This window comes from Oncorhynchus mykiss, chromosome 3 (genome assembly GCF_013265735.2).
Source record: "Oncorhynchus mykiss isolate Arlee chromosome 3, USDA_OmykA_1.1, whole genome shotgun sequence".
In the NCBI taxonomy this organism is placed as follows: domain Eukaryota; kingdom Metazoa; phylum Chordata; class Actinopteri; order Salmoniformes; family Salmonidae; genus Oncorhynchus; species Oncorhynchus mykiss.
Window position 1 is genome coordinate 71770276 of NC_048567.1, and position 15014 is coordinate 71785289.

General features: G+C 42.0%; 1 protein-coding gene across 3 annotated transcripts; it reads right to left on the reverse strand.

The window, feature by feature from the left end:
- Nucleotides 1-3754: 3754 nt before the first annotated feature.
- rnaseh2b (ribonuclease H2, subunit B) lies at nucleotides 3755-14738 on the reverse strand. 3 transcript variants are annotated; one of them, XM_021597898.2, is made up of 11 exons: nucleotides 14514-14737; nucleotides 13984-14055; nucleotides 13705-13812; nucleotides 13526-13602; nucleotides 10924-11038; nucleotides 10560-10624; nucleotides 8672-8777; nucleotides 6656-6737; nucleotides 6236-6281; nucleotides 5820-5897; nucleotides 3755-4308 (listed from the first exon to the last, which is right to left on the reverse strand). In XM_021597898.2, the coding sequence occupies exons 1-11, from the start codon at nucleotides 14575-14577 to the stop codon at nucleotides 4198-4200; spliced, it is 924 nt and encodes a 307-aa protein (XP_021453573.1). In that variant the 5' UTR covers nucleotides 14578-14737; the 3' UTR covers nucleotides 3755-4197. The 3 variants fall into 3 exon arrangements, with proteins under 3 accessions (XP_021453573.1, XP_021453574.1, XP_036830972.1); XM_021597899.2 differs by lacking the exon at nucleotides 5820-5897 and having other exon boundaries at nucleotides 14514-14738; XM_036975077.1 differs by lacking the exon at nucleotides 13984-14055 and having other exon boundaries at nucleotides 14514-14722.
- Between the last annotated feature and the right edge of the window lie 276 nt (nucleotides 14739-15014).

Sequence of the window (15014 nt, forward strand, 5' to 3'; positions counted from 1 at the left end):
TTAGAAGTGCCCATCCAAGAAGGCTAAAGGTCATTTACCACAGATAAAATGAAGTCAAATCATGTTATATCTACCATAGCTTTGATTGGACTGATCATGTCAACATCGTAATTTCAAAATCTTAGCTAGCAAGTTAGACAAGCAGTCATCATCATGAATCACATAAATATACTGGCAAATCCTTTTTATCCTTGTAATATGAAGATAAATTATAGATAAAACATATTAGTGCTCATCGGCCATAAACATTGCACAAGTTGGAAATCACAAATTCAACAATGAGTGGTTTGGGAGGAATCAGTGGCTAACTGCAATCCATAGCCTGCTATTTAGCGGAGTGGGTGTGTGGTCCAAGTCTGTGTTTAAGGGTCTCTTTCCAATCTTAAAAGGATAAACATTCAACACCATGGGCCAGAAAAGTTTGAATACATTGGCCATGCTATCAATCTAGCATGACTTCTGCCACGTTCAAAACAACTGGAAACTCAGAAATGGGAAATCTCAGACTACAGTGAGGGGGAACGAGCTCCGACTGGGAAAATACGTTTTGAATGGTCATCCAACTCAGAATTCCAAGTAGGGAACTCGGGACTCTTTCTAGAGCTCTGACCTGAAGATCACTGATGTCATGATTCAACCTTGTTTTTTCAGAGTTCCTAGTTGTCTTGAAAGCAACAAGAATCCAGAGAATGCCAGACTTTGATGACAAAAATTTGCCCACAAGGACCGCTGCGCCACCTTCCTGTTAAAGTGAGCACAGCACAACAGGGTGAGTCCAAAAACGCTGCTGCATAAATGATGTAATATGCCAGGGTAATGTGTACACTGTAACTAAGAAAGTAATATAAAGTGTATGTTGTTTAGTAAGCTGTTAGTAACCCATGTGCCACACCCCAATAATTTGGTCCCTTTCCCCCTCATAACTTAGCCTACTGTTCTGACTTGGTGGTGCACAATGTAGCCTAATGCCTGTTTTAGAGAAATTGAATCAGTAAATATTGTAAGAGCTTTCACTGTCTACTTATATGCCCCCTTTATTTATCTTACAGATCTGACTGTACAGGGAGAAAACTGTTTAAGTCAGCCATATCAGCTGTTTTTTAAAAGGCAGTAAACGAGGCTGAATTAACTGTTTCGCGGCCAGACAAGGCCCTGCTGATAGCCAGGTGTAGCAGTGATAAGGATTCACTCCATGGTGCTGAAAAGAAAGCTCTGCTGTTGGGACAGCTTTATGTAGGCCCAGTTTGTGGGCACCGTTTGTCGCCGTTATAGTGCAATTAAATGTATTTAGTGTTGTGTAGTGTAGTGGCTTTGCTGGCACGCATTAAAAAAAAATATTTTTGCCCCACCAAGATTTACATGCTAAAATTGCCACTGCTACAGGGGGAACAGAGAAATGGTGTCTGCCAGAGCAGAGGCACCAGTCCTGACAACATCTGTTGGCTTTTCACATTTTTAATCCTGGCGGCCTAATAGACCAGCCTGCTGCGGCCCCTGTGACTGTTACCTGATCCACAAACGGCTGTGCCTAACTTGGGACAGCGTAATGCCCATCCTGGCGGCCTAATAGACCAGCCTGCTGCAGCCCCTGTGACTGTTACCTGATCCACAAACGGCTGTGCGTAACTTGGGACAGCGTAATGCCCATCCTGGCGGCCTAATAGACCAGTCTGCTGGGGCCCCTGTGATTGTTACCTGATCCACAAATGGCTGTGCGTAACTTGGGACAGCGTAATGCCCAACAAATGCTCTCATTACCTAGTTACTGTGACTGTAAACAGACCATCTACTCCACATGACTCAGCTGTCATCACACGTCTGTCAGCTGAACAATGCAACTGTTCATTTCCTTTATGTAGGCTCATTTTATCCAGTTTTTCCTGGAGCCTCCGTCTTTCAAGACAACCAACATTAGGTTGTTCACTATGTACCTCAAAGACGGAATTATTAAACCAAGGTTCTGCTAATTTAATATTATGCTGTAGAGCAGGCTATCATTGTACTATAACAACATGATATTCCATTAAGCGTATATTTCTGCACATTAAAATGGCTCACCGTGGCACGTTCACTTTTTCATGTGGACCTGTGGTGTCTTTGTTAAATTGTACTTTGTCTGAAATTGAAGATTACATGTTGTACTCCTGCTGTTTATCTACAGTAATCTGAGACCACGTGTTGTACTCCTACTGGTTATCTACAGTAATCTGAGACCACGTGTTGTACTCCTGCTGGTTATCTACAGTAATCTGAGACCACGTGTTGTACTCCTACTGGTTATCTACAGTAATCTGAGACCACATATTGTACTCCTGCTGGTTATCTACAGTAATCTGAGACCACATGTTGTACTCCTGCTGGTTATCTACAGTAATCTGAGACCACATGTTGTACTCCTGCTGGTTATCTACAGTAATCTGAGACCACGTGTTGTACTCCTGCTGGTTATCTACAGTAATCTGAGACCACGTGTTGTACTCCTGCTGGTTATCTACAGTAATCTGAGACCACGTGTTGTACTCCTGCTGGTTATCTACAGTAATCTGCGACCACGTGTTGTACTCCTGCTGGTTATCTACAGTAATCTGAGACCACGTGTTGTACTCCTGCTGGTTATCTACAGTAATCTGAGACCACGTGTTGTACTCCTGCTGGTTATCTACAGTAATCTGAGACCACGTGTTGTACTCCTGCTGGTTATCTACAGTAATCTGAGACCACGTGTTGCACTCCTGCTGGTTATCTACAGTAATCTGAGACCACATGTTGTACTCCTGCTGGTTATCTACAGTAATCTGAGACCACATGTTGTACTCCTGCTGGTTATCTACAGTAATCTGAGACCACGTGTTGTACTCCTGCTGGTTATCTACAGTAATCTGAGACCACGTGTTGTACTCCTGCTGGTTATCTACAGTAATCTGAGACCACGTGTTGTACTCCTGCTGGTTATCTACAGTAATCTGAGACCACATGTTGTACTCCTGCTGGTTATCTACAGTAATCTGAGACCACATGTTGTACTCCTGCTGGTTATCTACAGTAATCAGAGACCACATGTTGTACCCCTGCTGGTTATCTACAGTAATCTGAGACCACATGTTGTACTCCTGCTGGTTATCTACAGTAATCTGAGACCACATGTTGTACTCCTGCTGGTTATCTACAGTAATCTGAGACCACATGTTGTACTCCTGCTGGTTATCTACAGTCATCTGAGACCACATGTTGTACTCCTGCTGGTTATCTACAGTAATCTGAGACCACATGTTGTACTCCTGCTGGTTATCTACAGTAATCTGAGACCACATATTGTACTCCTGCTGGTTATCTACAGTAATCTGAGACCACATGTTGTACTCCTGCTGGTTATCTACAGTAATCTGAGACCACGTGTTGTATTCCTATTGGTTATCTACAGTAATCTGAGACCACGTGTTGTACTCCTGCTGGTTATCTACAGTAATCTGAGACCACATGTTGTACTCCTACTGGTTATCTACAGTAATCTGAGACCACATGTTGTACTCCTACTGGTTATCTACAGTAATCTGAGCGCTCAGTAAAGAAAAGAGTGGGAGCAGCAAGTTTGAACATGTACCATCGTATACTCCAACCTTGAAAGAATAGTAACTATTCATTATCTTAGGCTTTGTCCCCTGCCTCTCAATGCACTTCGCTCCAGATGAGTTTCCTGCATCATCCCTATTGTCTGGAGATTCAACCCTTTTCAAGGACAAAAAAAGGGGACAAAAATAGTTATTTTCTTTATTACCAAAAGCACATGTGTGCGTGCACACACACTGTAGACACACACACACACTGTAGACACACTACACACACACCGACCAACCGACACACACACACAGAGTAGACACGCACACCGACAGACATAAACACTACACCGACACACACACCGACCGGCACACACTGACAGACACACACTATAGACACGCACACCGACACACACTGACAGACACACACACGCTAGAAACCGACCGACCGACACACACACAGAGACCGACAGACACACACACTGTAGACACGCACACCGGCAGACACACACACACACTAGACACCCACACTGACCGACCGACACACACAGAGACCGACAGAAACACACACTGTAGACACACACACCGACCGACAGACAGACACGCACACCGACAGACACAAACTGCTGCATCATTCTAACATTCATTTTTTCTCTGCCTTGCCCTTGGGGCTGAAGAAGGCAGACATGCTCTTCATGCCTGTTTTGTCCACCTTGGCCAGGGTCTTCTGTGCAGCACTCATCTTCTTGGGCGGCTGGAGGACGAGAAAAGAGAGTCAATAGCATTGCTCATCCGCCTTGAGTGAAGACGGCTGAAACGTTATTACATATCAGCATGACTCATTTCCAGACAGAGGTTACTTGTAGGCCTCTGCACTGCATTGCTTTAAACTGCAATCACGTAGACTGGTTTAGCTTGACAGAAAATTATATACAGGGCTCTAAAATACATTTATATACAAGGCTCTAAAATATATTTATATACAGGGCTCTAAAATACATTTATATACAGGGCTCTAAAATATATTTATATACAGGGCTCTAAAATACATTTATATACAGGGCTCTAAAATATATTTATATACAGGGCTCTAAAATATATTTATATACAGGGCTCTAAAATCAATTTATATACAGGGCTCTAAAATCAATTTATATACAGGGCTCTAAAATCAATTTATATACAGGGCTCTAAAATATATTTATATACAGGGCTCTAAAATACATTTATATACAGGGCTCTAAAATATATTTATATACAGGGCTCTAAAATCAATTTATATACAGGGCTCTAAAATCAATTTATATACAGGGCTCTAAAATCCATTCATATACAGGGCTCTAAAATACATTTATATACAGGGCTCTAAAATACATTTTAGTTGATAGCACTGCTGCTCCCAATTTAAAGTTAGGAGCACCACATCAAATTTAGCAGCCCCAGAAAATGTTTTTATTGATAGACTGTATATCAATGTGAATTCTAGCTTCTGCTGAAGCACATGTTGTTCCCTAGAAACTAATACGTAACACTGTAAATTAGTTTAACTAAAATATTGATACAAATACCTGTCATTGAAATGAAAAAGAGTTGTGAAAAATGAGGTTTCTACTGTTTCCTACATTACAGACAACTGTACACTGTCTGTTTAAGAATGTCAGGTTTGTGATGAGGACATGCAAATCTGTCATTCAATCATTGCTATGATCATTGATCACCTGAAGAAGCTATGCCTTTCCTTTTCCTGCCCCCACGTTTGGATATACTGTTAAAGTTACCAGGTCCAGGTTGTTAACTAGCTAGCTAATGAGGTAACGTCACTGATCAAGGTGCTAACGACCCGAGACATGGTTTCTGAATGTAAAATGCGGCCTGCTAATGGAGATGGTCACAGCTTTTGAATGGTTTGGGCTAGAGACGCTTGTTTCTCCAGGGCACCAGGAAACAGCGGTACAGCGAAGCCTAATCATTACTTTTGGGGACGATTTTTTTTCTTCTAAATGGTGCTCCTAAATCAAAATTGAATGTCACGCAGCTAAATATTTAGGAGCATAAGTGACCAAAATGGTTGCACTTCAGAGCCCTATAAAAATATTTGTATGATGTAGGCATGACTATAAAACCAAAAAGACATGAGATTTAGTAAGGTACGGGAAACCTATCACTACCTATAAAACTGTTAGAGAAAAAAATGCCTGCAAGAGTCACCCCCCCCCCATTTCTCTCCTTGGTCCCTTCGTGCAGACTGCCCCTAATCTCACTCACTTTGCGGGAGAAATCGGAGCGGTTGAATTTGGTGTAGTCCTCTCCTGCCTCCAATGGTTTGTCAGTCAGTTTCCGCTTCTGCCGACCGAACACGGCACTTACACAGTTAGCCGTACTTTCCACTCAGAACACCAACCATCACATCCCAGACACACGGCACAGACACGCCAGGGACACGCAAGATACCATGACTACCGCAAACCCACCAACACACGTGAAACAGGAATAAAAACACACTAATCTACTGCTACACTGTAACCATCAGGTGAATGTCAATAGAACACAGTTGAAAATCTTTTTAAAAAATCACAAAAATTTGACCAAATAAATAAACACATAACTTGGAACAAATATGCTGAAAACAAATATAACTACAGTGTGACGACACAAATTCAAAATGCAGCTGGAGAAAATACCTTTGAGGGAGGCTCCACCTCCTTAGGACTTGAGAGCTCAGGTAACCTGTCAGGAGGAAAACTGAAGGATTACTGACTCACTATCAAAATGTTACACACTAACAATACTGCTTAATGTGATACCTTCAGTACTATCATGGTCTTAATATCACAATCTGGCACTTGAATCACCAGTACATTTCCAGTCAAAGTGCTGCCCTGGGCCCTGCACTGTGTGGGATGTGTTTTGAAAATAACTGTCAGCGAGTTCTTTGAATTCTGTGGTGACGGCCTCAAACCGCCCACTCATGTGCAGTTTTGGGGGCGGTTTCCATTAACTAAAAATGACTCAGTGGCAGTTACAATGAAGCTACATGAAAATGTCATTCTAGATTGTGCTTTTAACATTAATACATAAGTATAGTCCATGTGTGTACATACTGGAGATGCTTGAGGAGGGCTTTGCTCAGGTCTTCACTGATGTACTCAGATATCAGGCCATGGGCATACCGCAGGTAGTCCTCTGTGTGATTATGAATAGAGGGCGTGAGAGTGTTAATACCACAGCATCACTTTATACACTTCATTACACAATTATAACCTTCCTATTGATATCACAGAAAACTGGGTTTACAATCTGAGCTTGTGTGAAACTCAATGTAAAACAGGAATTGGCTAAGTCTGCTGTGCTAGGTCCTGGGGCATGGCTAGGTCCTAGGGCGTAGCCAGGTCCTGTGGCATATCTAGATTGTGGGGCGTAGCTAGGTCCTGGGGCGTGGCTAGGTCCTGGGGCGTGGCTAGGTCCTGGGGCGTGGCTAGGTCCTAGGGCGTAGCTAGGTCCTGGGGCGTAGCTAGGTCCTGGGGCGTAGCTAGGTCCTGGGGCGTATCTAGGTCCTGGGGCGTATCTAGATCCTGGGGCGTAGCTAGGTCCTGGGGCGTATCTAGATCCTGGGGCGTAGCTAGGTCCTGGGGCGTAGCTAGGTCCAGGGGCGTAGCTAGGTCCTGGGGCGTAGCTAGGTCCTGGGGCATATCTAGGTCCTGGGGCGTAGCTAGGTCTTGGGGCGTAGCTAGGGTCCTTGGGAATATGTACAAAATACAGCCCAAAATGTGCATGCGCCAGTTCATGCAAAAGTTGAGAATATGCTCACCTCTCCGCAAACTATAGACTATGAGTACACATCTCTGCTAGTGGTTGAAATATTGTATTGCAAGCTGGGAAGTAAGTATTTTGTGCAAATGGAGGAAATGATGAAAAGCTTGTTCATAAATAAAACAGGAAAACATATGAACAAGAATTCAGCCATTTGCCGTTAGTGTGAAGAGAAAAAAAAAATCTGTAGAATTTAAGATCGACATACGAATATTCATCCTATTTAGTTTATTTTCATAACCATTGGTGAATAAATGATTCACCTTTTTTGACCGTGATGGGTTTATATTTCCGAAGAAGCCATACAACAAACGACCGTGCACATCTTATTTAACCTAGTAGCCGAGGAAATAAATAGGTTATAAATAGGCTTTCAAGTTAACCCCATAGAGAGCACATTTTATAATACAGTCAAATTTAACATTGAAGTAGGCCTATGTATACTACTGCAAGTACTGTAAATACATTTCATTTTGAGTAGCCGGCCCTAGACAATGTCTCAGAATTTGCGTGCCGTCCATCATGTTTAGGTTGGTGGAAGAGTGGATGGAGAACATTGCTGAATCTAAATGTTCTACTGACAGGTCCACAACAAGTTGCCGTTGTTTTCGCATTCACAAACTGGCACAAGCCATTCCCCACAGCAGAAATGACTGCTAAAGACTCAAACAGTCTGCCAACACAGTAAATAGACCGGTAGCTTACGTAAAATATTTGACAGTATGGGTAGGCCACATTATTGCTGTGTGATATGAGCATAGCCTATTTAATCTCAGAGCCTATTTATTTATTTATTTTATTTAACTAGGCAAGTCAGTTAAGAACAAATTCTTATTTTCATTGACGGCCTAGGAACAATGGGCAGAGGCAGAATGACAGATTTGTACCTTGTCAGCTCGGGGGCTCTAACCACTAGGCTACCCTGCCGCCCTTATACCAAGACAGGACATAGAAAAACAATATTCCACTGCCAAACTAAATATTGAACAACAATTCATATTTTTTATGCTGTGGCCTAATGCCAATAGTTACAAATTATACAGAAAATGATAGCCGTCATATTCATCATAAATGGTGAATGGAGGGTTTTTACGACAGATAAATTATAACAGGTGATTTATAACAGGAAACATGGTGTGCACCAAGTATAGATATTTAGTGTGAAATGTATGAAACAGTTATAAATTAGGCCCCTGATCTCTACAAGGGGTTTAGTGCCATCCTCTGGTTCATGTTATGTATGCAGGCCAGGGAGAGCATGCCCAGGTATATAGTACTGGACCAGACTGGACCTGGGCTTGACTCACCTTCCTGGGTCTCTGACTCCTGCTTGACTCGGACATACGTTGTGGACTTTACTCCCTCTCCCACTGAGATGTTACTCTTTCTGAGGGTCTTCACTGTCCTCTCAGCCTGGAACAGCAGAGACACAGCAAGACCAACACACAGTTAACGCTGTCACATCTACTGGCCATTCCCCACTCCTCTCCTGGGAACCCACAGCATGACCATTCCCCACTCCTCTCCTGGGAACCTGGCATAACACCTGATGACTGATTAGTTTAAGACTATAACACCTTAGACTAGGACACCTGGGGGTACTGGGCCTATCCACAGGGGGTACTAGGTCCCCTGAGGGTGCTGGGCCTATCCACAGGGGGTACTAGGTCCCCTGAGGGTGCTGGGCCTATCCACAGGGGGTACTAGGACACCTGGGGGCACTGGGTCTATCCACAGGGGCTACTAGGACACCTGAGGGTACTGGGCCTATCCACAGGGGGTACTAGGACACCTGGGGGTACTGGGCCCATCCACAGGTTGGTACTCGGTCCCCTGGGGGTACTGGGCCTATCCACAGGGGGTACTAGGACACCTTAGGGTACTAGGACACCTGAGGGTACTGGGCCTATCCACAGGGGGTACTAGGACACTTGAGGGTACTAGGACACCTGGGGGTACTGGGGCTATCCACAGGGGATACTAGGACACCTGAGGGTACTAGGACACCTGGGGGCACTGAGCCTATCCACAGGGGGTACTAGAAAATAATCATGAGACCAATGGCCTGCTGGTAAAATGCACATGAGGGGGTACTTCAGGGGTCCTCCGGGCAGAGTAACATTCAGTTGGTGGTACAGAGTAACATTCAGTTGGTGGTACAGAGTAACATTCAGTTGGTGGTATAGAGTAACATTCAGTTAGTGGTACAGAGTAACATTCAGTTGGTGATACAGAGTAACATTCAGTTGGTGGTACAGAGTAACATTCAGTTGGTGGTATAGAGTAACATTCAGTTGGTGGTACAGAGTAACATTCAGTTGGTGGTACAGAGTAACATTCAGTTGGTGGTACAGAGTAACATTCAGTTGGTGGTATAGAGTAACATTCAGTTGGTGGTATAGAGTAACATTCAGTTGGTGGTATAGAGTAACATTCAGTTGGTGGTACAGAGTAACATTCAGTTGGTGGTACAGAGTAACATTCAGTTGGTGGTACAGAGTAACATTCAGTTGGTGGTACAGAGTAACATTCAGTTGGTGGTATAGAGTAACATTCAGTTGGTGGTATAGAGTAACATTCAGTTGGTGGTATAGAGTAACATTCAGTTGGTGGTACAGAGTAACATTCAGTTGGTGGTACAGAGTAACATTCAGTTGGTGGTATAGAGTAACATTCAGTTGGTGGTACAGAGTAACATTCAGTTGGTGGTACAGAGTAACATTCAGTTGGTGGTATAGAGTAACATTCAGTTGGTGGTACAGAGTAACATGCAGTTGGTGGTACAGAGTAACATTCAGTTGGTGGTACAGAGTAACATTCAGTTGGTGGTATAGAGTAACATTCAGTTGGTGGTATAGAGTAACATTCAGTTGGTGGTACAGAGTAACATTCAGTTGGTGGTACAGAGTAACATTCAGTTGGTGGTACAGAGTAACATTCAGTTGGTGGTATAGAGTAACATTCAGTTGGTGGTACAGAGTAACATTCAGTTGGTGGTATAGAGTAACATTCAGTTGGTGGTATAGAGTAACATTCAGTTGGTGGTATAGAGTAACATTCAGTTGGTGGTATAGAGTAACATTCAGTTGGTGGTATAGAGTAACATTCAGTTGGTGGTACAGGAACTGACAAGGGTTGGAAACCACTGCAATAGAGGATGATATGGGCATATGCAGCTCAGTGATCAATGTGTACCTTTTTCTTTAACCATTCCATGGTCCTCTCCTGGCTGTAGCGCTGAAACTTCTGACTGCCCACCTCTGAAGGAGCAGCACAAAGAGCATGTATAACACCTGAGACCACCACATTACACTTGTATTCTGTGTGCACGTTCTTAGAAAATCAGAAACAATGTGACAAGAGTGCTGCAGTCTCTGAGGATCTGATATACACATTTAATCCAGCAACCATTCATGTGCGCTTCAGACTGACGTATGAGTGAGAAGATAATTATTGGGTTGAGAGGGGTTGTAAATCAGAGATTGATAGTTGATTGTTTCTGAGGAGCACATTAACTTTCAACATTAGTTTGTATCTGCTGAACACAGTGACCTCTGACCTTTCTCCTCAGCCACATGGTGCAGGGAGGCCTGGGAGCGTATGCAGCTCAGCAGCCTGGTGCATGCTGGGAAGTCCTCGTCCATCACTACCTGGTCCACGGGCTGGAACTTCCCCTACAGCAGAACACAGAGAAATTAAATCACAAAAAGAAGAAGACAGATGACATCACAAAAGGGCAGAAATGACCTTGCAGAGAGAAAGACCGAATGATATGTCATCACAATGACCGAACAGAGATGGAATCACACAGGACAGAGATGACATCACAAAGAGAGAAGGACAGGACATCGCAAAGAGAGGTAGGTGAAATCACAAAGGGGGGACAAGAGAGATCACAAAGAAAGAAAGACTGACAAAGATCATAAAGGGGGAGAGATGAAGATGCAATAAAACCAATTAAATTAATTTCAAAAGTGAGTATGGTCTTATGGCCTTACCTTAGGGTGTCCACCCAGAGTGTGTGAAAAAGCACTTTGGTGTTGACATTTAATTTTATGTTATAAAAGACATTTTACCAAGACAAATATAATTAATGTTCTGAATCATTCAGTGGGCTTAGCATTAAATAGCATTAACATTATGTCCAAAAAGTCTGATTTCTTAACCTAATACATCCGATAATAAGCACCGAGCTCTGTTAACAGAGAGGTATAGCTTTATCTGCAAAACTTTTCAGGATTTTACATTGTGGTCGTCGTCTTCCAAGTTGTTTCCATGGGTCGCAAAACTTTTGCAGGACATGAGCTGAATTAAATGTAAAAGGCTTGAAAATGTTTAAAAAGAACAGGAACTCTGCATTAGAGGTCGACTGATGGCCGATTAATTGCGCTTAATCGGCCATCAGCATTTTTGAACGCCGATTACATTGCAATCCACGAGGAGACTGCGTGGCAGGCTGACCACCTGTTACGCGAGTGCAACCAGGAGCCAAGGTAAGTTACTAGCTAGCATAAAACTTATCTTATAAAAAATAATCAATCTTAACATAATCACTAGTTAACTACACATAGTTGATGATATTACTAGTTTATCTAGCTTGTCCTGTGTTGCATATAATCAATGCAGTGCCTGTTAATTTATCATCGAATCACAGCCTACTTCGCCAAACAGGTGATTTAACAAAAGCACATTCACGAAAAAAGCACAATCGTCGCACCAATGTACCTAACCATAAACATCAATGACTTTCGGAAAATCAATACACAAGTATATTTTTTTAAATCTACGTATTTACTTAAAATTAATTAATTTTAGCAGGCAATATTAACTAGGGAAATTGTGTCACTTCTCTTGCATTTAGTGCAAGCAGAGTCAGGGTACATGCAGCAGTTTGGGCTGCCTAGCTCGTTGCGAACTGTGTGAAGATAATTTATTCCTAAATTTTACATAATTATGACATAACATTGAAGGTTGTGTAATGTAACAGCAATATTTAGACTTAGGGATGCCACCCGTTCGATAAAATACGGAACGGTTCCGTATTTCACTGAAAGAAAAAAAATCATGTTTTCGAAATGAGCTCCTAGAGTGTGCGGCTCTCCTTTATTTTCAAGTTTTCTACTCAGCTAGCCAGCACCTCGTCTTAATAGGTGTGCGTTTATTTTTCTTCGGTGGTAGGCAGCAGCAGGCTCGTAAGTATTCATTCAAACAGCACTTTCCTGAGTTTGCCAGCAGCTCTTCGCAATGCTTGAAGCACAGCGCTGTTTATGACTTCAAGCCTATCAACTCCCGAGATTAGGCTGGCAATACTAAAGTGCCTATAAGAACATCCAATAGTAAAAGGTATATGAAATACAAATGGTATAGAAATAGTCCTATAATTCCCATAACTACAACCTAAAACTTCTTAACTGGGAATATTGAAGACCACCAGCTTTCATATGGTCTCATGTTCTGAGCAAGGAACTTAAACGTTAGCTTTTTTACATGGCACATATTGCACTTTTACTTTCTTCTCCAACACTTTGTTTTTACATTATTTCAACCAAATTGAACATGTTTATTTAATTATTTGAGACTAAATGTATTTTATTTATGTATTATATTAAGTTAAAATAAAAGTGTTAATTCAGTATTGTTGTAATTGTCATTATTGCAAATATATATATAAAAAATGTCCGATTAATCGATATCGGCTTTTTTTGGTCCTCCAATAATCGGTATTGGCATTGAAAAATCCTAATTGGTCAACCTCTACTTTGCATGCATATGAACAGCGTATACTAAAATATGAAAAGACTTGATGTCATGTCTAAAAAACAATATATATTTTACCTCTATATTGTTTTATGTCCCCTAGATTTCAAAAGAAAGATGACAAGTTCAACCTGCCGGTCAGGTAGCCTTTCTTCTCACAGCATCTAACCTAGCTGACACAGTGCTATTTTCCTGATGTACAGTATGACCACTTTTCCCTCTGGCCTCCATTGATTTAGTCGTGCTAATTTTGACCATACTACAAGGGTAAAAACTCTAATAAGTTTTGAACAGATTATGAAAGAGACATGAGGTTTGAACATTGGTTTTCTTAGAGGACACAATAAAGATAGTATTTTGCACATTGGTCAAAAGATGCGTTTTTGATTGGACACACTACTTACCTCTTCACCAGCTTTGATCAAGTAGGGCAACAGTAGGTAGAGGGGATCCATTGGAGTGACATACAGAAGTCTCCCATCTGTTCAAAATCAAATAAAACATTTGAATCTTCAACACCACAATGTACTCCATGTATTAAGACTGGTTAAGCTTAACTACCTATCATCTGATTGGAAAATACCTCGCTGTACTGTCTGGCCAATGAACCAGGAGTGGAAGTCCTCGTTGAAGGCTTTGACCTCATACAGCTGCACATCACCACTGCCCAACAGGTACAAAGAAGCTGCATCTGGAAAAGTACAAATAGATAGCTAGCTAATTCCACTAGATAGAGTAAAGAAAAAGCTAGCTACCACTTTTGAGAATGCTTTTTTTCAATGCGTTTGACTTTCATAGTTTTGCTTCGAATGATACACGTTGTGTTTCTGTGTACAATGTGCTATTGATGCTAACTAGCTACCTGTTGAAGGGTTCCTAAGCCGGATGAAAGTGGGGTCACTGTCATCTTTCTTTGGTGTTTCCACTGCAGAGTCTGTGTGGACAAAGAAATACACGACATGCTGCTGCTGTTGTCACCGATGCAGACCACTGCTGGACGCGAAACTTTGTTGCAAGTGGAGCTGCTCCAGTTAGATGGATCTAGCTCTAATTTAGATCACTGTAATATGGATTTATAGCTATCGTGAAGTTGCGCTAACTCGACTACGATGGATCATGCAACAACAACTGCCATTGTAGTAGCTGGAAAGACGAACCAGCATTGACAGTAATTTAGCTACATTCTGTCTAAACTACTATAACGTTAACTACCTAACGTTACGTAGATGCCAGCTAGCTATTTAGTTAACTAGCGAACGTTAGACCACAGGTTAGATATACACATATTTGTTATACCACAGATATAACAATTACTGTTACAATATTAGGTTATGCACAGATGAAAGTGAAATTAGTAAACTAACGTTAGCTAGCTACAGTTGCCTAATTTACCTGCTGCAACAACAACCCATCTGTCGTTTGGTGAATGTGGTGTCCGCTTCTTTTTAGTGGTCATTTTGATCTCGGCTAGCTAGCTAGTTAAAATGGCACGCAACAATTTAAAAGTGTATTTTTTTTCAAGAAGATAGTTAGCTAGCTGGTTGTTGTCAGTGCAACAAATCAGCGTCTCGTCAGCAGCACAAAAAAGGTACTTCCGTGTCACGGAATTTGGAAAATGTTAAAATAAAAGTCCCCCACGTAATAGTAGAAAAGTCTCAATAACCTGTAATTATTAATTACATATGACAATAATAAGAGTAGCAGCAGCATAAAAGAGGGGGTTTGGGGGTGGGACACAATGCAAATAGTCCAGGTAGCCAATGTGCGGAGGCACTGGTTAGCCCAGCTAATTGAAGTAATATGTACATGAATGTGTAGTTAAAATGGTATTCATTTGATTACCTGTGCAGGAGTCTTATGGCTTAGGGGAAAATCTATTGAGAAGCCTTTTGG